The following is a 24,528-nucleotide window of genomic DNA, read 5'->3' as shown; positions in this document are numbered from 1 at the left end:
TGCCTGAAAATGTACTGTTGTCCCAAGCATATTGCAACAAACGGTGTATTTCTATCACTGCTCGTTTAGTTTTTATTGCTGTTTCAAATATACCGGTCATTTTTGAAACACCCTGTATGAATTCTGCATTTCAGTTAATGTGCCAAACAGCAAATACAAGAATTATCTTGGCTGCAAAAAGTTGATTCTGCCTGCCAATTGTGAGGGTTGTCTTGTTCAGTTTCCCACATTCATCTAGTCTTTTACTGCCCATGGGCTGCATTTTACTTAAACAACCCTTAAAAAGTACCTTTGAAAACACACATTGTTCAACTTCAGTTATGCCAGGCAAGACTAAAAAACAGAAAATGTGAAAGTAATGTAATGAATTCAGTAACCTGACCAGATCTGAAATTTTATAAGCAAACCAAGTGTTGTAAATGACATCCAAGTTGAACAAGCCTTTCCTTTAAAAGTTTATTCTGTGAGTCTCCACTCATCAGAGTAGAATTAATACGGCATTTTTGTTAATATACAGCAGGATCTCCTCAGTTGTGCTGATTTTTTTTTTTTTTTTTCATATTTAGTTCTTGAGACATGATATGTTTTCAAATTCATCTAATCAGTTGTATCAAATGCAGTTTTACAAACTTACCTCCCTCTTGGAAAGTTTTCTGCAGATGCCCATGGTTACACACTTTTGATTTTCCATTTCCTGTTAATCACAATAGTCACCCTTGTTATCATTCTTTTCTTCATAATTATTTCTTTATTTCTGAAGACAGTGTCATGTATCAAGAGTTACTCCACAGTATCAAGTGTCACACGGCATAATTTATTTGCTAGTTGTGCCTTGTTCAGCTCTGTACCACTCTCACATTGTTTCCCATGTTATCTCAAACTATCATTTCATTCTGTATTCTTACATTACTAAATGCATTGTCGTAATATGTAAATATACACCGAGGAGCCACAATATTATGACTACTGCCAACCACAAGACTGATGTTGACGGAATATGATAGCTTAAGGAAAGAGTATAAGCACAGCAGAGATAAATGGAAATTATTCTAATAATGATATGGACTTCAAATGGGGAAATCCACTTATATAAGTGACTCTGACAAAGTGTAGATTGTTACGGCCCAGTGCCTAGGAGCAAATGTCTTGGAAACAGTGAAGCCGCCCAGCTGTTCATGTGCTGCTGTCTTGAGCAGCTATGGAAAGTGGCAGGAGGATAGTGACACCATGTGTAGGTGACAAGGTGTTGGACTTCAACATCTCATCACAGAATGTGGAGGTGGAAGTTATACCCGATATGTAAAGCAGGATATATGTGCCTATCTATGGCAGATCTGGTGACAGTCTCCAATGCCGATGCAGGCACAAGTGTTGTGGAACACACAGTTCAGCACTGATTTTTAAACATTGGGATTTTCAGCAGATGATTCCTGTGTGTTTTCACATTGATGCAATGACATTGTGAATAACGATTGTGGTGGAAACAGGATCATCGCATCTGGAGTGAGAATCGATGGAAACATGTTGCCTGGGGTTGGCAGATAAATCACATTTCTTGTTACACCAGCTTGATGGTTGCGTGTGGATAAGTGGCCTTCCAGGTGAACTGCTCAAAATGCCCCTTGGACATTGGCCAGTGGGGCAGTGTTTTGCTTGGGGGGGGAGGGGGGGTACCTTAGCTTAGCAGGTAACTTTTTCTGAGTTCTAATATCAAATGAAGATGGAAGACACAATAGTGTTTATATCAGTAAAGGTTTAATAGCTCTGACAAACATAATATTTTAACAATAATGGAAATCTTCAACTGAGTAATACATAAAATAAAGGAAAAGGCAACCACTCACATATAGCAGACAGATATGTAGCACACAGAAAACAGTATTTACACTTGATTTGTGAGCTTTTGGCTAGTAAATGCGCACACTTTCACACATTACCACACAGACATCTATACGCACTCCCCCGCATTGTTATTACCTAAAGCACCATAGCTGGTGTGGACTGCATGAACATTATTGCAGACCAGTTTCGTTCCCTCGTACTGGATGTCTTCCTGAACAGGGATGAAATCTTCCAGCAGGATAACTGGGTCACAGTGTCACAATAATTGCTACAGTGGTTTCAGGAGCATGATAGTAAATTCATATTGGTATCTTGGTCATCAAATTCATCACATCTGATCCTGGTGTAACAAATTTGGATGCTATCTGGAACCAGTTCTGAGCCCACAAACCACTGGCCGATAATTTACAGTAATTGTGTGACTTACGTGTAAACTTCTGGTGCTCTACATGCCTCCAGAAATAATCTAAGGACTTGTCAAATCGATGCCATGCTGAGTTGCTGCTGTGTTGCATTCTAAAGACAGACTAATACACTGTTAAGCAGGTGATTATATAATATTTTGGCTCATTAGTGTACCTCCTTGTTGTGTGATGTTAGTAATAACAGATTGTTGGAGCCCAGTAGAAAGTGAATATAATTTTTCTTGCATGGGTGTGAATCTGAGGAGTTCTGTGTACTTGTTGTTGTGCCCTTGCAACCCATCCCATCTATCCTGATTGGTAAGCAGTAACAAACGATTGGCTTAGTGACTTACATATGTACTTCATGAAGCCTTCTTGTCGATAGTACTCAGTAATATTACATTCAATAGCTCAGAGTAGGGCAGTCAGTAAAGTCTGTAATTGGGAATGGGCTGCTGTCCTATTCTTTTGAGTCGATAACAGAAAATTTTATTCATTAAAGCAGGTCTTTGTCCTTGTCTGTCCTTACTTGAACTTTGCTGTTGTTCAGCTTTAATAGTTCACACTGTCCATGAAAAATAGAAGGATTAACATTCTGTTGACCAGGCCAGTATTGTCTGTGTTTGCCCTGTCTCCATTCTGTCGACCCCTTCATTTTGTTGTATCTAGAAATGCTGTGTCAGTGCAGTTCAGGAAAGTTGACTACCCAATCATTCTTTTCTGACTCTTGTGGCCCCAACTGTTGTTCTACTAGTTAACATGCAGTTGTTTGCTGTGAGTCTGTATGACACACACACACATTGCCTCTGGTAGTTCTGTGCAACACTATTGTGAACAATATATTCAAGTTTCACAACTGCTTTCCTTTCCCTAGTTATTACAGTTTTAAATCTTTTGCACCTAATTCATGAAAACCAGCATATTAACACTGGCCACAATCTACTCAAATTAATGAACAGAGTGAGAAAAGTCAGTGATTATAAATGCCATCAGATTTAGGTGTCTGTGTCTGTGGCGATCAAACATGCTGAGTTACATTATAACAATATAATGTAACTGGATGGATAAATAATCATCTCACCAAGGGGTGGCAGGAAAAGAGACATACAAAAAAATGTAACCTATGCAAGCTTTTGGAGCTGTTGGCTCCTTCTTCCATGAAGAAGAGTTGAAGGGGAAGTAAGAGGGGTGAAGGAAAAGGACAGGAGGGGTTTAGGAAAAGGGGTACAGTTCTACAGTTTGGGAAAGTTACTCATAACCCTGGGTAAGGGCAGACTTACCGGACGAGATGGAAAGGAAACTCTGAGTGTTGGGGACTACACAAGACAAGATTTGAAAACCTGAGAGCTTAAAGGTGGAAGACAGATTAATATGCAAGACAGAGATTACTACTAAAACACTGTACATGAGTTAATAATAAGAGTGAAAAGCTAAGTGCATTGTATGTGACAGAGATGGGAGGGTGGATGGCAAAAAATAGGCAGATCAGAAAATGAAAGATGTAGGAAACTAAAATGGAGTGGAGAAAGCAGTAGTTACTGTGAAGAAAGGGTTAGGTGGAAGGAATTAATGTAGATTAAGGTCAGGTGGGTGTCGAGATCAAGGACATGTTGTAGCGTTAGTTTCCATCTACAGAGTTCTGAGAAACTGGTGTTTGGGGGAAGAATCCAGATGTTGTGTATGTTGAAACAGGCACCAAGGTCACGACTGTCATGTTGTAGAGCTTCCTCTGCAACAGGATATTGTGTATTTTCAGTATACACCCACAGCCAATGTCCATTAATCCTAGCTGCAGCAGCTGGTCTATGAGGTGTCATTTCACAGATGGCTTTCCCTTTGATATTATATGTTTGTCAGTTACAGGGCCAGAATAGGTGGTGGTAGCAGGTTGCGTAGGGCAAGTCTTGCAGCCGAGACGGCCACAAGGGTAGGAGCCATGGGCCAGGGAGATGGGTGCAGGAGGAGCATAGGGTCTGACAAGGATATTGTGGAGATTGGGAGGGTGACAAAATGCTATTCAAGCTGTAGTGGGCAAAATCTCAGACAAAATGGATCTTATTTCAAAGCATGATTTTACAAAGTCATGGCCTTGTCAAAGTACTTGATTAATACATTCAAGACCAGGATAATACTGACAAGAGAAACTCCCCATCACACCCACCTGCACTCCCTCCCCCCTCCCCCCCCCCCCCTCCCCCCAAGATTTAGTGTTCAGATGGCTCAGTTGATAACCCATCAAAAACTGAACACAGATCAATCATGAAAACAGGAAGAAGGTGTTCTGAACTGTGAATAAAAGCCAAATAGAAGCAGTGAACGGTTCAAGTACAAGAAGTGCAATAGAGAGCAGCCTGAATTAGCTATGGCGTAGTGGGTAAGTGGTCATGGTGCTGGATTGCCAAGCAGGCAAGCCATGTTATAAACTCTCTTGTGTCCTTCTTCTTCTTCTTCTTTTCCCACAACATTATGAACTGTCCATCCAGTCATTGAAGCATTTGCTATCTTTCTGTAGTCGTGGCAGTTGTCGTACGGTACATTCGTTATAGAATATGATCCGTGTGATAAGAATACATTACCATTGCAAGTGAATGTGATGAATAGTGAAAGCAGGTGAGATACCAAGCAGACATCTCACAGAAATGAAAACAACAACAACAAAAACAGTTGTGAACCACGTTACAACAAAGGAATTCAAGAGTCAAGACCCCAAAATGCAACGCAACTTCAAAAACATATGTTTTGACAGAACACAGAGAAACTATGTGATTGTGAAACTGTTGCATTCATGTTTTACAGCTTATGTGTCAAACTATTATGTTTTCATCATTTCCTTGGGAGTGATCACATTTACATTCATACGAACACCCATATCGGCAGGGACGTGTATCTCGCTTACTTACCAGTTGTACAAATTAGGTGCGTCGGTAAGAGGTTCCTATCATATGACATGCGTACTGTCATTAATGATGTGTATGTCACACCAGACGTGTTTTCCAGTGGAGGATTTGGTGGGCTTTTCACCTTGTCAACAACATTTGCAGTTTCCATTAGAAACCCACTTCCTTTCAGCTGCATATAGAGTAGTGCAGTATCAACTGTCATTATATCATTATACCTCACTGTTGCAAACAGATGTTAAACCACGTCGCAGACACAAGTATGATTTTTTTTTTTTTTTTAAAAAAAAAAAAAAAAAAAAAGAAGAAGAAGGGAAGTTTGAATATGGCTCACCCACATGGCAGTCAAATACCGTAACCACTTATCCATGACGCCATTTCTCTATCTGGCTGCTCTGTATTGCACTTCTTGTTCTTGGACTGTTCACTGCTTCTTTTTTGATTTTTTTCACAGTCCAGTCACCGTCTTCCTGTTTTTATGCTTGATCTGTGTTCAGTTTCTGACAGGCTGTACACTGAACACTCTTACCACTAAATCTGAGGGGGGTGCAATGGGGAGTTTCCCTTGCGAGTGACAAGTGGTGTTCTCCAAAGTTGTTTTTTGGAAGGATCAGCAGTTCCAGGATGGGATGTGATGGCCTGGGAAATCTGATTTTGAACTAGGCTGGTGGGGTAATTACATCCAGTGAAGGCTGAGGTGACAATGGTGGTGCATTGTTGTAAAGGCTCTGCATCCAAACAAATACATTTGCCTCAAATGTCAGGCCTGTATGGGAGAGAATGTTTGACATGGAAAGGATGGAAATTATCAGAATGTAACAACTGCTGTTTGTTAGCAGATTTAATGTGAACAGAAGTGTGTAGCTAGCCTTTGGTGAGGATGAGGTCAACACCAAGGAAAGAGGCATGGGACTCGGACTATGACCACGTGAAATTTAATTGGGAGAAGGTACATAGTGATTCCAGGAACTTTAACAGGTCAGCCCCATGATGAGTCCATATGGCACAGATGTCATCAATGTATTTAAAACAAATCAGGAACTGAAGGCTTGTTGACCCTAAGAAAGCCCCCTCCAAGCAACCCATGAAAAGGTTGACATAGGACAGAGCCATACTGGTTCCCATGGCTCTAACCCTAATCTGTTTTTATGTCTGCCCCTCAAAAGTGAAGTAATTGTTGGTAAGTATAAAGTTGATTAAGGTGAGCAAGAAGGATGTCATAGGTTTAGAAACAGATGGTGTTGCTTGAGGACATGTTCAGCAGCAGACAGACCATGTACGTGGGGGATGTTGGTGAGAGGGAGATGGCATCAATGGTGATAAGCAAGTTGTGTGGCAGGAGTGGGCAAGACACAGATTTCAGACGATCTAGGAAATGGTTGGTATCTTTAATATAGGAATAAAGTCTTTGTACTGCGGCTTGCAGGTGTTGATCAATTAAGGCAGATATACTTTCAGTGGGTGTTTTGAAGCCAGCAACTATGGGATGGCCGCCCAGGATGATTGGGTTTGTGGATCTTAGGAAGAAGGCAAAAGGTGGGGGTGCATGGTTTGGGTGTGGTAAGAAGTTATGTGGATTAAGGTGTAAGTCCTTGAGAGAGGTCTGATGTTTTTAGGAAGGACTGGAGCTCAGTTTGAATCACATGGATGAGATCTTGATGGCAGGTGCTGTATGTAGAGGTGTCAGATAGCTGGCATAGACCTTCACTGATGCACTCTTGTCAATCAAGTACCACAGTGGTAGATACTGTGTCTGCTGGAAGGACAATGATGGAGTCATCAGCTTTTAGGGAACACAGTGCCTTGAGTTCGGCTGAGGACAGGTTAGGATCATGTTGTAGGGACCTGAGGAAGGGTTGTGAAGCAATGCTGGACTTGAGGAATTCTTGGAAGGCTTGTAAGGGATGATTTTGAGGTAGTGGTGGTGGATGGAGCTGGGATTGTTGTCAGAACTGTTCAAGCCACGATTTAGTGTCATGTTTGCTGTTGGAAAGGTTTTGTGACTGGGTTGCAAAGTGATGTATTTGTTTAACGTTACATGTAAAGGAAAGTAGATGCTGCACCAAAGGAGCATGATTAAATGCAGGTTTATGGCTGAAAGTGAGATCTTTGGATAGGGCAGCTAATTCAGGGTGGCAGAGTGCTTTAGATAAGAGGTTGAGAACACTGTCCAGTTGTGACTGATTCTTGTGATTATGAGTTGTTATTGGTGTACGAGGCAGTGGTGAAGGCTGTGGGATGTTAGGGAGGTTGGCCAAGCTCAGTTTGTAGGAGAGGAGTGGTGGCTGATGGTGTGCATTCTTAGGTGCAGAGTTACTAAATGATTATGGTGTGTTGTCACTTCATCAGCTCCAATGAGAGTTTATACAAGAATACATTCCATAAAATTTGTATCTATCAAGCTAGGCTTTGAATCATTCAGAGAGCCCTGGGTACACTTAGACATCAAGCTATTGTCCAAGTTGTTATCAGGAGAAAATTAAAGTTGAAAAACTAAATAAAAATCACTAATCTATAGCTCAGTGCCCACTGTCTGGGCTGCCCATTTCATACTTACTTAATTGACAATTTTTATATTCTACGGGCATTCAGAAATAACTAATATTGTCATTGTTCACTGATTGGCATGTGTGGTTAGTCCTTGTTTTCATTTAATAGTAGTTTATAAATACTTCCTCAATATTTATATTCATTAGTTCCATAAGCCATTTCACAATAGTAGAGATTTAAGTACACTGTGAACAGGATCAGACCTAGATTTTTGTGGTCATTAACATTTTACTTACCCATTACTAGCAGAACTGAGTAACACTAAATAATAGTTTTGCCGAATGCAAAACTGTGATCCCTAAGTTACCAAGTATCATTGTTAGTAGGTACACTACTTCCAGTTACAATAATTAGCAGGATTAAGGAATATGTGTATTCTCTCACCCTCATTATACACCTCACACTTTTCAGTCAATGGTGGTTCTGGTGATTCCTTAACATTTTGTTGCATGTAGCCAGCAATCTTAGAATAACCTTGGTTTTGTGTGCTAAAAGAAAATAATGTGACTTCTTGTAGGTCCATCCTTTTGACTAGATGTCGTGGGGGCAATGGCTCTTCACTATTGTAAGAAAATGAAATACCTACAGCCATCCTTATGATCTTATTTATTGTGTAGCTACCATCTTCAGGCCTTGCTGCTGAAGGGGTTATCACTATCCATATACATGCTGCATCAGTGGTCAACATAACTGGTTCATGCAGACTATCTGTAACTGTGATACCAGCACTCCACCATGGTTTGAGTGCTACATGCATATGGATCGTGATAATCACTTCAGCATCAACTAAGGCTTGAAGATGGTGCATTGTAGTGCTGAAACTGGTAGCTACACAATAAATAAGAGCACAAGGACAGCTGTAAGCATTTCATTTTCTTACAATAATGTGAGCAGTACAAGGTTTTACATGTTGCCATGTAATTGCTCAATGGCACTGTACTAGGTATTACTGCTATTGCTCCTCTTTTGTAACAAAGTAAACCATGTCAATATTAGCAATATCTAAGCAGCTGAAGCAATTCTAGACTCTTAATGGCAATGAAGAGTGACAATTAATGGAAAATGTTGCCCGGTGTTGCTGATAAAATCTTAGACAAGAAGTAAATGGTCATTGACTGAAGAACGATAAATACATGCCAAAATACAGCACAATCTTAAGTCATGTGATTTTGTGCACGCCGTTTTTAACTTGCTCAGGGAATGGGAAAAAGCATCATAATTGAGAAATGTAATAATAAATTGTGAGGCAGAATTGCTGGAAAGTACTTACCTCGAGGGGGTGAAATGGTTATTACTGCCAAAAGACACACACAAAAGTCATAAAAGTGACAATGAAAACCTAGCTTTGACAACTATTAGTTCCTTCTATGGAGAAGACAGACAGGCAGTTTGGGAAAGGTTAAAAAGGAAGGTCATGTCACTCAGGCCCCAGCCTGAGCGAGACTCACTTCTAGTGAGGACGATAGTAGACAAAGAAATGTGGTAAATAACTCAATGTGCTAATGAGAGAGATAGTAACATAACACAGTTGGCGTATCATTTACAAAGCAAATATAAGTGTGTAATTTTAGAAATGAAAATAATAAAGATGTTCATAATTTTATTTTGCTAGAAAATTGAATATTTTGTGGCATGAAAATGGTATATTTTATTCACATCTGATTTTGCCTACATACGATATTAGCTGATACATATTTAATTCTTTGTGATGTTTTTGGTAACAGCATTCAGCAATTGTCATTAAAACCACGTGGGTACCTTACTTCTTGTCAGAACTACAAACACCTGCTGCTACAAAGCAAGGTGGTACAGATTTTCATTCGGAAGGGCAGTGGTTCAAACCTCTAATTTAGGTTTTGCATAGCTTCCCTGTATCCCTTAAGGCAACTACCAGAATGATTCCCTTGAATAGGACATGGCTGATTCCTTTCCTCAATCTGAGACTGCGCTCGTTCTCTAAAGAACTTGTCATCAGCGTGCATTATACTTTGGTCTCTCTTCTTTCCTTCCCTTAAATACTGTTGTAATAAAAATAAACCTACACTGTCATAAATAATATTTACATTAATTATTGTTATTTTGTACTGGAAATTAAAGAGAATTTGACATAATAGAATGTATGTGTCTGGTGTTTTGTATTTCTGAATAATTTATTGTTTCTTCTTAGAATAGTTAATGTGGCTGTACAATGATTATCTTTTATGTTCAGTTTATTATATTTGTCATCTGGTTAGGTGACCAAAATGAATATGGGAAATATATTGCTTTAATCATAAATATTGCTTGAATAGCATATTGATTTGACACATGTTAATTGTTATGTTAATGTTTAAAGCTGACTTTGTGTTCATCTTTGTCCTTGAGCTCCCTGAAAAAATTACACTGTCTAAAGTAGACAAATTGTGGTGCATGACAGGCAAGTGCATAACTATTTTGTTCCAGTCTCAATCAGTGTGCATAATGGAAGATACTAATTTTTAGTGTTTATTAACCCTAATTATAAAGCATTAGAAATATCAAGTGTTTGAGGAATATGCTGAAATAAAGAATTTTGTAATCAGGTTGAGGCACTGGAAGTACAACTGAAAGAAGCCCATTTACTTCATTCTGAGGAAACCAGTAGAAAGGAGGAGATTGAGGGAGAATTGAAAGCAGCTGTGGATAAGGTGAGTGTATTGATTGTTGGATTTCAGAATGTCTTGTTTGTATAACTGTGTGTGATAAAAGATATGGCACATTTGATTTGCAATGACACAGTACTTGTCTTTGAATCAAAAGCCATTACTGCAGTTAACAGTATCCCATATTGTACACAAACTACAGTTAATGTTGTACATATGTATTTGTTAAGTAATATATAATGTACAGATCGCTTCAAATCATCACATCACACTACATCATCACCATACCACATACTATTTGTTCACTTTGTATTTAGCTGTCAATGTGAGCCTGAAGTATTGGTGTTTATGTTCCAAGTTTCACAATTGCTTTTCCTTGGATTATGTTGACAGTATTGTATGAAAGAGGTGACACTTTTTTACATGTTGTTCCTCATGGGAACATGGAGTGGAGAAGACCTAATACTTTCCATGCCTAACCCTCCCTATTGTAGCGTAAAAGAAAATATGAATAAATTTAAAATAAAATGTTGGAATTCTTATCTTTTGTTCTGAAGCCCAATACTTGTACATGGGTGATCTCTCAGGTTTTCTCAGTGTGCCAAGTAAAATGGTAATCATTGTTGTAAAACATTACATGTGTCCCTTTTTCTGCACATAACTCTTACCTTGAAATGCGCTTTAAAGGGTGTGGAAAGTCTCTTCCTAGGAGTGCATCATCCATTTCTTCCTGAGACATTACCTATCATCTGTTGTATGACACAATGTAAGGCAAAATAGGACTGTGTCAAATTGAATCTCTTTTACTCGTAGGTTTTGGGGGGAAAAAAGTTTTCCTGTACATTGATGTAAAAAAATGATGTCCAGTCATACTCCTTATCAAAAAAGTCACCAATTCTTTTACAAACTGTGGTATTCACAGATATGCCTGTCTTTGTCATCTACTAGGTGCTGAATTTGCAACCCCTCCCCCCTTTTTTTCCATTGCCCATATGTGTATGTTAAGACAGTCAATGTTACAGTAATATATAGAACTTAAGAAACATAAACATAGCATAAAGTAACTGACAAAAAGTGAACTTCAAATGTTATTACTTACTGAGTAATGACTGAAATGCAAGAAGTGTCACAGAAAATATCTAACCACTGTCAACTGTGTTTCTTTGCGTGGAATAACATGTTTGTGTCATCTGGTCTCAATTCAATTTGAGTTTCAATTCAATTCAAGTTCCAGCTCTTCTTGTTGTAATGTTAAGGCAGAGGCATCTCTCTTATTTCACTACAGGTCATATTAAAAATAGACATCTATACAGTTGGACATGTATCAACTGATCTGAAAATGATCCCTAAGAATAAGTTAAATACTTCTTCTGATTTACACCTGCAACTGAATCTCAACAACTAAATGAAATGATTTAAAGTATCTGCTTCATTTTTATGATTGGTTCAAGAAACAGGCCGATGCTTAGTTTTTGGTCATTCTCTTCCCCATCAACTATCACAGCAGCCCTGATATGTGGCTTGTTTAGTTATCCCTTGGCAGCATGAGCATGGAAGACATGGTTGTCTTGTATTTATTAGATAAACTGCAATGTTACCTCCAACAGATGAAACTCACAAAAATAATTGTGTGTTTCACTTTTGATTCTTTGTACATTTTGCTGTGCACCACTGGTTTCACTACTGTTCTCACATGTGGGAGAACAGCAGTTTAAATCCCCAGCCAACCATCCAGATTAAGGTTTTTCATGGTTTCCTTAAACACGTTTCAGGCAAAAGCTGGTATACCTACTTGGAAAATTTCTCCCTAATCTTTCCCCAATCTGAGTTTGTGTTTCATCTCTGATGACCGTTCTGCCTACTTGATGTAAAACCCTAATATTTCTTCCATCCTTCCTAGTACTGTTCATAAAGGTGTTTAACTGTGAACAAGAGTTTCTGTTTGTATGGTTCTTCTGTGTGTACATGGACTTTTCAGCTTTGCATCCTAACAACATTCATAGTTTGAAAAATCCCTTTATTGATGACCACTTACAGACTGTTCTCAGTCTGCCTCAAGCGGTACAACCAGACACCTACAGAGTGTGAGCCCGCACAAGGCAAGGACGTCATGCAGTATTGTGATGGTGTAGCAGTGTCTCAAAGAAAAACATTTGAACTGTGTGATTTGTCGTACCAATATGCTTAGCACAATTGATTTCAGCTGAGTTTTGTGTATAAAGCACTTAAGTATGTGATATTGTGCATTTGTTGCACTCTGGAAGTTAATTGTGACATACAAAAATGTTGCAGTGGTTAAATGTAAAAAGTTAACATTGCAGTTCTTGTCACACAGTTTTTCAAAGCAGCTGCGTCTTGTAAAGGTATAAATGAAACAAATTACAGACGACAATATGTTGAAATTTATGGGCATTTGCTTGCCTGTAATTTTAACTTCTGTGGGCAGTGCGATATGATTTAAATATGAGGTTTGTTCAAAACATTCCAGAACATTCATAATTTTGTGCCAATGGTGTGTTTCAGTGAAATGTGGTTCTTATCCATGCACACACCTATGTTTAATGTGTAATTTCCGAAAGTTTTGCTGTTGTATGTCTATTAGTTATTGTTCATTGCTGTATTGAGTAGAATGTTGTGTCATACAGTCTGAAAATTTTGAGATGCCAGGTTTAGAGGAGGGTCTGCATTAAATTTTGCATGAAATTCAAGAGAAACCTTTACAGAGACACACAATGATGCAGGAAGCCTACAGCAAGAGTGCTAAAACCATACTCAGTGTTACAAATGGTGCACTCAGTTTAAAAATGGGCAGACAGAAGTTAAAGATGACCCTCTTTCACTACGCCCTTCAATGTCTACTGACGATGCTCATGTCAGGAACATCAATGAAATTGTGCATGCCAATTGAAGACTGACTGTCTGAGAGATTGCAGAAGAACGTAATATTTCAGTTGGATCATGTCATGAAATCCTGACACAGCATCTTGGAACGCATCGTATTGTCGCCAAGTTCGCCCCATGGTTCATGAGTCAAGACCAGAAAGACCTTCACCTCGGCAGTCTGTGAAGGGCTTTTGGATCATGCAAATGAGAACAAGCTGTTCCCTAAGAGAATTATAACTGGTGATGAGATGTGAGTGGATGGTTATGATGTTGAAACAATGGGTCGGGAAAGGTTCTCCAAGACCAAAAAATGCTTGTCAGGTCAAATGTCAAAGACATGCCAATACTTTTCTTTGACTTTGAAGGATCAGTTTATCACAAATTTGTGCCACAGGAACAAACTCTTAATCAGTGGTATTACTGGGACGTGTTGCGAAGCCTGCGAGAAAATTGAGAAGGAAACAGCCTGAAGAATGGCAAGATAGTTCATGCCTCTTACACCACGATAATGCAACCGCACATTCATCGCTGTTGGTGTGTGACTACTGCACAAAAAATGAAATCACTATGTTGCCTCATTCCCCATACTCTCCAGGCTTGACCCCTGTGAACTTTTCTTTATTTTCGAAGTTGAAAACCCCATTGAAAGGACAAAGATTTGAATGATGGATGAGATAAGAGAAAACTTGCAGACGGTGCCTCAAGTGATCCAGCAAGAGGTGTACCAAGACTGCTTCCAGAAGTGGAAACAGCATTGGGAGCAATGTTTTTAGTTGTGGAGGAGAGTATTTCAAAAGAGACTAAGCACAATTGGTAAAAGGTAAGCGTAGAAAAATTTTGTGGAAAAAGCTCTGTTTGTTTTTTTTAAAAAAAAAAAACAGGCCTCATATATTCATCTCTTCCTTACAACATGCCACCCCCTTGTACTTCCATTAGATAACAATTCATCATGTCAAAACTGAGCGAGGTGGCGCAGTGGTTAGCACATTGGGCTCACATTCGGGAGGATGATGGTTCAGTCCCGTGTCTGGCCGTCCTGATTTAGGTTTTCTGTGATTTCCCTAGATCACTTCAGGCAAATGCCGGGATGGGTTCTTTGAAAGAGCACGGCCGATTTCCTTCCCCATCCTTCCCTCACCCAAGCTTAGCACATTGAGCTTATTAGTCATATCCCTCACAGTATATTCCTAAATATTTTTCTGAATTCTGCAATAAATAACTTAATCAGTTTAGAATTATCCATAAATAGTTAAGAAGTACCACATATCAGCATAACGATACTTTCATAAGTAATACTGGCTAATGGAGTTCATCTTCTATGATCTGCTGCTGTCCATGTTTTGCTTAGTGGAGTACAGAATAATTGTTTTGAGAACTAACACACAATGGTGCTATAAAATGGATGCCAGTTTACGAATTTTCAGGACATAAATATTGTGTAGCTACCTCCCTTTTGTGAACAACACTTCCTTTTCTATCAATTCAGAGAACAAGGAAGATTTGGCAGAGCACTATATTGACATCTCATGAATCAATACCAGAAAGACCTTCTCCTTTATCAAAAGCTATTTCCTGCATTTTCAAAACATGCCACATGTCCCATTTGAAAGCCACTTCCATTACATATGCATTACTTGCTGAAAACAGTCAGTTGAAAATTATTGACTTTAGCTTCCAGTGAAACTGTTAGACAGGCAATGTAAAAAGAAAATTGATTGTGGACATTTTAGAAGAGTGGAGCCTCCACGTTTATGTGAAGATAAAGTAGGAAACAATGGAAAAAACATTTAAGGGATATCCAATAGTGAGACTGAGGTCCACATCATCTTCTAGGGATAAAACGTGATTCACAGTGTATGGTAGTGTTTTATGAAGGAAAACATTCATTCTAATTATAATAGAATACTTTGGGCTCCTTGGTCCATCCTGTCCTCACTGCCCTTCCTCTCCACCCCTTCCCCACCATTTCCAAAAATTGTAATACTTAGTATGCATAATCCACGAATTGGACAGAAAGTCATGCAGGTTGTTGGAGATTGCTGTATATGCTCGCTCATATGCAGAAATTTACCCTTTAGTGGTGAGTATAAGTTCATACTTAAAAACGTGAGCAACCTGTGAAACAAAATTATAAGCAGAAAGAGAGCTGTTGCTCTGTAAACTACATTTTAATGAAACTTAACAATTTTCTTTTATCTAATTACATAGTTAAAGCAATATTTTTGAAACAACTCAAAAACTTTTCTTTCCTGTACTAATTTTGTTTGATAAATCCACTATTTCATGGAGTTTAGATTTGGGTGCTGCGAGAAATCATCACTGAACTGGAACATCAAGTAGAGCAACGCAGTCAGCGAGAAACAGAACTCGAACAGCGGGTTGAATCACTCCAGGCCATTCTAGAGCAACAGACCCAGAACCACCAAAGATTAGCGGAAGAGGTAGGTTATAATGTATTATTTCCCATTAGTTGTAGCATTTTCTGTTTTCTTACATGACAAAGTACTGCCCACTTATTTGTGATATATACAGTACTCTTACAGCAGTTGTGTAGACATGACCTTCACTATCAGAAAGACATCCTGCTTTCAAAAAGTGTGCTCTTATTCAAGTGTACTTTTCTTTATTCTTCATTGTTTGTAAATCATGTAATGTAAGAGGACCTCCTGAGATATAGAAAGAACGAAGGTGAGAAGCTGCTGATACAAGCTGCAAGACTTAATAGTTATTTCGTGAGAAAATACGACCAAGGAAACTAATAAATTATGTGACTGAATTGACAGTTAATACCTTTAGGAGGTGAAATACTTTGTGCTGCCAATAGACAAATATAAAAGTGACACTCTACCTAGCTTTTGGCACTACAATGCCTTTGTCAAGGAGGAGAGAGGGATGAGCTGGGGAGGGTTGAAAGGAAGGACAGGTCATTCAGACCCCGGGAGAGACTCACTTGTAATGAGGACGAGGGAAGACGAAGGCAAAGATGAATGGGTACGCAGTGCAAAACATTTTGCCTTCTGAAGGTGCGTATTGGTCAATAGCTCTGTCTTAATTAGTAATTAAACTAAAAATTGTGCTGAAACTAGATTACTTATATTCTAGCAGATGTAGTGGCCAGAGAAAATATTTGTGTCCCTCAGTGTTCCAATTTTCGTTACTTCTGAATTAGTAAGCCCCAGGACTCGGTAAAAATATAATAAACTAGGGTATAGGTGTTCTTTGGAATTCTTTGCAAAATTGTAGACAACAAGCTAACCTAATAGATTTTTAAGTATCTTTAGGTGAAAAGACAAAAATGAGATGGTTTAAAGAGGTAAAGAAAGATTTGCTAATAAACAATATAAGATAATCAAAATCACCTTAAAGATGAATATCAGAATGGAAAATTCCAAGGTATTGAGAGGTTTCTGGGTGGTAAAATCGTGAAATAGTCTTGATGTAACTTTTAATTTCATTATATTATTTGTTAATTAAACTTCTGTCGACTTGCAATAACTTTAAACTGGTTTATACAACTATGAGCATGTACTATATGAACTAATACAAATAAGCTTTCGTTGTGGAAGCATTCTTAGCAATCTCAAAAATTCTCTGCTGATATTTTACAAAATGTTTGAGATATTGCTTATTGAGGAATGCTCTTCATTGAAGAGCTGACATCACCTATTCTGAGGCTCTCCATATGCGGTCCAAGTGGTGGTGTAAGCTCCATGAAATACTTGTGACTTAGAGGCATCTGCTAGTGAAGTGTAACCACTGTAGACTTTCCAAGGATTACCTCAAACAAATTATAATGCAACACGAACAAATATTTGCACCAAAATATAATATCCTATGTAATAGAATGCCACAGATAGTATGCAAGTGTAATTTATATAAAGGAAAGATAAACTTTAATATAATCATAATTAACAATGCATTAATTCTTTTATGGACGAGAAGGGTACAGAAAACTCCATACCTCTAACATTTATTTAAAAATCTCTAATGTAACAATAACAAGATTCTGTAAACTCACAGTAGGATTCAGAAGAAAACTGACCCTAGATGGTTGGAGGAGGAGGAGGAGAAAGAGAAAGAGAAAGACACCAGCTGAGATAATGGAGGAACACTGGAGTAGGAGGAGGGAACAATGGAGTCTGAAACCCTGAAATTATTTGTTTTTCTTATAAGGCCTAGATGAAAAATAAATTAATAATACTTTTACTGAAAAAATTTAAATTTATGGAGAAAGTGTTATGTTATAAATATTATATGCATCAGTATATTTGGAAGAGGCTGAATTCAGACAGCTACAAAATATTGTTTATAAATACTGTTTGTACAAACTGATGGTGAATTTAAATTACTACAGCATGTACTTCCAGACATAAAATTATCTCTGTATCAGTGTTTTCAGAAATTAAAATGTGTGATTATATTTTTTAATGTGTCATTTAGCTCGATTCGTTGCGCATAGACAGTGGTAGCATTGAGCTGACACAACATATTAATCGCCTAGAGGATGAGCTACAGAAACACCGTCTCCATGTTGAACAGCTCCAGTCAAATTCTACTGCGATACAAGAGATGAAGACACAGGTATGCCAAATAATTACCTTTGATTCTTCCAGCTGTTGCCCTTTGACAGAAAGTACCAATAAATTTCCATATGGTAGTCAAATTCTGTTTCGTTCAGTCTCTTTCTGTAGTATGTATAAGGGGGATTCAAATGAAGCCCAGTCACTAATGTAAAGTAACGGTAACTATTTTATTAACTCAAACATTTAGTTATACACAGGACACATACTCAAAAATAGTCACCAAAACTGTTGGCACATTTATCCCATTGTGACACTAGCTGGTCGATTCCATCCTTGAAGAAGCTAGTAGGGCTGTTGTCAGATCCAGCCCTAGACCCAGTCTCACACTTCGTCGTCCGTTGCTAATACCCAGTAACCGATGGACCTCGTCCACGGTGATTCTGCAGTTATCCAAGAGTAAAGCATTCACTTCTGCAACCATTTCTGGTGTGATGACATGATGAGCCTGTCCAGGATGAGCATCGTCTTCTAGTGACTCGCGCCCTTCAAGGAATCATTTGCGCCATTCCACAACACTTGAATGACTCAGACTGTACTCACCGTACACAGCCTTCATCCATCAATACATTCCACGGCCTCCAACTTCCTCTGCCGCCAAAAATCGAATCACTCCTTATTGTTACTGCTTACTCACCTGCATGGTCGGTAGTGGATGATAACTTGTGTGACCCCCTTCTCTTCAGCGTGAAATCACACTGGCAGTATGCAACGTCATATGGTGTGCATGTGTCAGTCTCTCTACCAATAGAAGGCACCACCATATCCGCAGTTGTATGGTGCCACCTTATGTGTAAGGCAAAGGTAGACGCACTGACCAGGTTTCATTTGAATGAACGTCGTAGATCGAGGGTGTCTGAGCTTATGCTAAAAAATTCTAAAAGATTGGAATGAACTGGAAATACAATAATTCATGTACCAAACAATTTTCTTTTTTCCCACTTCATCTATGCCACTCTTTGACTGCATCTAATTGGTCACAACTACCTATATATGGGGTGTTCAAAAAGTCTCTCCGCAGTGCCGTATGATTGTTAGCCATGTGTGGCGTATGATTGTTTGTTTACCTGCTTGGGTTACTTCCCTTCAAGGGGACTCTCCCAGCATTCCACTGTTTTGTTTATCTCAGCCAGCATCAGTAGTTTCATTGGTGTGTGTCATTACGTGTTGACTTGAACGTTTAAGTTTAGTTCCTTCATTCGTTTTTTTCGTTTTTGTCACTGTTAAAATGCTAACCATTGAAGAGCGTGTGTTTTTAGTCGAACAAGTGTTGAAAGCTGGCAGTAAATGCACAGTTTCAGTTTGCCAAACATTTAATTCAGTTTTCCCAGAGACAACACTCCCATACCATGATGCTGTGCGAGATTTGACTAACAAATTTTGAAGTACGGGTTCAGTGACAGATGCACCGAGAAGTGGTCGTCCTAGCGTTTAGTCTGAGGATAAACTACTCGATATTTCCGATAAAATGTCCATGAGTCCGAACAAGTCTAATAAAACTCGCCCAGGAAATCAATGTTAGTGTCGGAACGGCTCACACAGCTGTAAGGAAAAAATTAGAACTTTGCCCATACAAAGAGACAGTTGTGCAAGAACTGAAAAATACTGATCATGGCAAGAGACTGCATAATTTCACAGGGACTCTGGCCTACATGATCACCTGACCTAACACCACCTGACTTTTTCTTCTGGGGTGCAGTGAAAGCAACTATCTATAAAAATCGTCCAAAACCCATCGATGAATTGAAAACTTCAATATCCACTTTCACTGCTTCTGATGTTACAGAAGAAATGTTACAGCTTGTGTTTGGAAAGATGATTAGACAAATTGAATTGTGTGTTCAACAACAGGGGGAAACACTTTCAACATTTAATGTGAAAATTTGTAAGTAAAAATGAATATTCAATAAATTAATAACTTGTATTTCACTGAGTTTCATTTCGGTATATTCACTGCGGCATACAGCATGTGCAGGTAATAATCATACGGCACTGCAGAGAGACTTTTTGAACACCCCGTATTTTGAAATATTGTGGTGGTTTAAAAATGTGTGCTGGGCTGGGACTCAAGCCCAAAACTGGATGTTACAGGGAAAGGAAAGGTTCTGTTTTTCAATCCCAGTCTGGAATTTGGTTATAAATGCTGGGGACTTTCAGAACAGCATGCATTCCCTGCACGGTTAAAGATTCATTCTGAAACTTATAAATGTATGTATACTTTAGAGTCATACATTTGTTATTTTTATTTTATTGACATGTCTAGTTCCGAAGGACCAAATTGAGGAGCAAATCTCCGTGGTCATGGAACATGCCAGTAGATGAAATTACAACATAAAAATAATAACAGATAAAATAAAATGTTTATGAACCCAAAAAAGTCAAGCCATAAGTTTAAGTAAACACAAAAACAATATAACATAAGAATCAGCATATTTTTCAAGGGACTTCTCAACAAGAATAGAAGGAGCGGTCCATGAGGAATCTCCTCAGTTCTAATTTGAAAGCTCTTGGATTACTGCTAAGATTTTTGAATTGTAGTGGTAGTTTATTGATAATGGTTGCAACAAGAGTTAAGGAAGCGTGATCCAAATGCCAGCCGGAGTGGCCGAGCGGTTCTAGGCGCTTCAGTCTGGAATCGCGTGACTGCTACGGGCGCAGGTTCGAATCCTGCCTTGGGCATGGATGTGTGTGATGTCTTTATGTTAGGTTTCAGTAGTTCTAAGTTCTAGGGGACTGATGACCTCCGCTGTTAAGTCCCTTAGTGCTCAGAGCTATTTTTTGTGGTCCAAATGCATATTGGATTTATGCCGAGTATTAACTGAGTGAAAGCTACTAATTCTTGGGAACAAGCTGATATTGTTAACAAGAAACAACAGTAAAGAATATATATATATATATATATATATATATATATATATATATATATATATATATATATATGTGTGTGTATGTCTGCTTGTGGCTGTATGTGTGGATGGATATGTGCGTGTGTGCGAGTGTATACCTGTCCTTTTTTCCCCCAAAGGTAAGTCTTTCCGCTCCCGGGATTGGAATGACTCCTTACCCTCTCCCTTAAAACCCACTTCCTTTCGTCTTCCCTTCTCCTTCCCTCTTTCCTGATGAGGCAACAGTTTGTTGCGAAAGCTTGAATTTTGTGTGTATGTTTGTGTTTGTTTGTGTGTCTATCGACCTGCCAGCGCTTTCGTTCGGTAAGTCACCTCATCTTTGTTTTTATATATAATTTTTCCCACGTGGAATGTTTCCTTCTATTATATATATATATATATATATATATATATATATATATATATATATATATATATAGAGAGAGAGAGAGAGAGAGAGAGAGAGAGAGAGAGAGAGGGCAATGTCAAAATACCCAGAGTAGTGACAGAGGTTGACAAGAGGTTTGCGAACTTACACCACTTATTGCCTGAACTGCCCATTTCTGATCCAAAAATATCCTTTTAGAATGGGAAGAGCTACCCCAAAATATAATACCATAAGACATAAGTGAATGAAAATAAGCAAAGTAGACTAATTTTCTTGTCGAATGATCACGTACTTCAGATATCGTACGGATACCAAAAATGGCAGCATTAAGCCTTTGAAGAAGATCCTGAACATGGGCTTTCCACACCAGTTTACTATCTACCTGAACACTTAGAAATTTGAACTGTTCAATTTCACTAATCGTATGCCCATTCTGTGAAATTAAAACGACGACTTTTGTTGAATTATGTGCTAGAAACTGAAAAAACTGAGTCTTACAGTGATTTAGTGTTAGTTTATTTTCTACAAGCCATGAACTTATGTCATGAACTGCATTATTTGAAACAGAGCCAGTGTTGCACACAACAGCCTTTAGTACCAAGCTAGTGTCATCAGCAAACTGAAATATTTTAGAATTACACATAATACTAGAGGACGTATCATTTATATAAATAAATAAATAAGGAGCAGGAGTGGTCCCAATACTGACCACTGGGGTGCACCCCCCCCCCCCCCCCCTCACACACACACACACACACACACACACACACACACACACACACAGTTTGACTTTATTCCACTCAGACACCCCCTCTCTCCCCCCCCCCCCCCCCCCACACACACACACACACACACACACACACACACACACACATCACAGCCATTCTCAGCGCTCTGAATGACAATCTTTTGCTGTCTGTTGTTAAAAAAAGAGGTGAGCTACTCCCTGTATTCCATAATGGTCCAACTTCCCAACTTCTGGAACAATATTTTGTGACCCACACAATCAAACGCCTTAGTTAAATCAAAAAATGCGCCTAGCGTTCAAAACCTTTTGTTTAATCCATCCAGTACCTCACGGGGAAAAGAGAATATAGCATTTTCAGTTGTTAAATGACTTCTAAAGCCGAACTGTACAGTTGATAGCAAATTATGTGATGCAAAATGATCAATTATCCTTACATATACAGCCTTTTCAATAACTTTAGCAAACACTGATGGCATAAAAATAGGTCTAAAATTGTCTACATTATCCCTTTCTCCCTTTTTATAAAGCGGCTTTACTTCTGAGTACTTCAGTCGTCCAGGTGACTGACCATTCTTAAAGGAAAAATTACAAATATGGCTAAGTACAGGGCTAACATGTGCAGCACAGTACTTTAATATTCTGCTAGGCATTCCATCATATCCATGAGAGTCCTTAGTCGTCAGTAATTTAATTATTGACTCAATCTCGCCCTTGTCTGTATCACGGAGGAGTATTTCAGACACCTTCAGACATCAGTCTTGAAAAGGCATTTTCCAAGAGTGGTGCATCATTCCCTGTATAAGTTAAATTTTTATTTAAGTCACCAGCAATCCTCAGAAAATGATTGTTAAATACTATACATATTTCTGACTTATCAGTAACAAAAATATTTTTACTACGAACTGAATTTGTATCGCCGACCTTGTGCTGCTGACCAGACACTTCTTCATAACTGACCATAAGGTTTTTTTTTATTTTATCCCTGTGAATTAGCTATTCTACTTGCATTGCACATACTCTTTGCCTTCCTAATAACACTTTTAAGCACCTTACAATACTGCTTGTTGGCTACTGTAGCTTGATTGTGACTACTTCTAACATTTTGATATACTACCTGCTTTGTTCTACATGACATTCTTATCCCACTAGTCAGCCATCCAGGCTGCCTTTTACTGCTAGTACCCCATTTAGAATGTTCTAAAGGAAAGCAACTCTCAAGGAGCATGAGAAATGTATCAAGGAAAGCATTATGTTTATTATCTACGTTATTGGCACTATAAACATCCTGCCACTCTTGTTCCTTAACAAGGTTAAGAAAAAACACTCCATTGCCATTTGAATAGATTTCCTACATAGTTTGTAATTATATGTGACATCTGTTTGAGTACATAAGACTTTTAGTGTTAAAATTTGTGCATCGTGGTCCAAAAGGCCATTCACCCTTTTACTAACAGAATGCCCATCTAGTAATAAAGAATGAATAAAAATATTGTCTGTGGCTGTGCTACTGTTCCCCTGCATCCTAGTTGGAAAAAACACAGCTGCATCAGATCATATGAGTTAAGGAGATCTACCAACATCCATTTTCTTGCACAATCATATACAGAATTAATATTGAAGTCACCACATATAATTAATTTCTGGTACTTCCTATAAAGTGAACCAAGAACCCTCTCTAGCTTGAGTAGAAATGCTCTGAAGTCAAACTAGAAGTTTAGTTTCACTAAATTAAACTGGTCCTGCACAACATTCAAATATCTCTTCAGTGCAGTGCCATGATACATCTATGTACTCAAACAGAATACTATTTTTTTACGTACATTGATGTTAATTCCTTCTCTACTTGAATACCTGACCACCTCTGAAAGTGATTCCTTAGTTAGAGGGACTTCCTTTAAGCAGGTATACTTATCAGTTGACTTCAGTCTAAAAAAATTGCAGCTCTAACACCAACTAAAACAGGTATTTTTCAATGAGTGAGCCCACCACAACCTCTACACTGTCACCTATAAGTTGTGCCAGCCTTCACATCCCCTTACCTATTGAGGAGCAGGCCATGCCTAGTGAAACCCAATCTACTGATAGACTCAACTGGCATCACTGCAATGGGATCCACGCCCTCGGTCAAATTTACTAAACCACTTCAACGCACAGAAAACTCTAAAAAACGCAGTGAGCGAACGTTACCAAAAGTTTATTAAATCGTTGTTTTGCCACAAACAACATGGGACACTGTTGAAAACTATTACATTTAATAACTGTATAACATTGCACAAGCAACTTCATCAGAACTTAACTTAAGAACCGCTACAGCTGCAATTGCACGCCACAAAATGTAAACACTCTGCTAATACTCGGGCGCACGATTGAAAACTATTAAATTTAATATTCAAATACAGTGCAAAAACAATTTTAACATGCGAAATGTAAACACACTGCTGAGGCGTCTGTATTAGAAGAGCTAATATTGCCTTTCTTATGAGCCCCTTTACATTTTACGTGTGCATGCAAACCAAATACTGTATATATGTTATTTCATTAAGTGCACTATTGATGGATGAGAGCAAAGTTGTCTACTCCCTAATGGTACCCAAAAGGTCGAAGAATAGTTACCCATTGGTTGCCATAACATTAATTTTAAACTAACTTAATTAAGTATTCGTCAGTTAGTATTTATAGACAAATAAATTAGATAAGACATACAACAGCTACTAAATTAGTAACCACCAC

At 38.5% G+C, this 24,528-nt stretch overlaps 1 protein-coding gene across 1 annotated transcript in view; it reads left to right on the top strand.

Annotated features, from left to right (window-relative positions):
- The window catches only part of LOC124593751 (A-kinase anchor protein 9-like), a 505,072-nt gene that overhangs the window by 335,314 nt on the left and 145,230 nt on the right, over positions 1-24,528 (top strand). Inside the window, exons 28-30 of the mRNA XM_047132086.1 lie at positions 10,255-10,359; positions 15,492-15,638; positions 17,638-17,778. Of these exons, the coding sequence (XP_046988042.1) occupies positions 10,255-10,359; positions 15,492-15,638; positions 17,638-17,778 (393 nt within the window). The remainder of the gene's footprint in view (positions 1-10,254; positions 10,360-15,491; positions 15,639-17,637; positions 17,779-24,528) is intronic.

Source organism: Schistocerca americana, chromosome 2 (assembly GCF_021461395.2).
Source record: "Schistocerca americana isolate TAMUIC-IGC-003095 chromosome 2, iqSchAmer2.1, whole genome shotgun sequence".
Taxonomy (NCBI): Eukaryota; Metazoa; Arthropoda; class Insecta; order Orthoptera; family Acrididae; genus Schistocerca; species Schistocerca americana.
The sequence above is the reverse complement of the archived record's forward strand: the minus strand, read 5'-3'. Positions and strand labels throughout refer to the sequence as shown.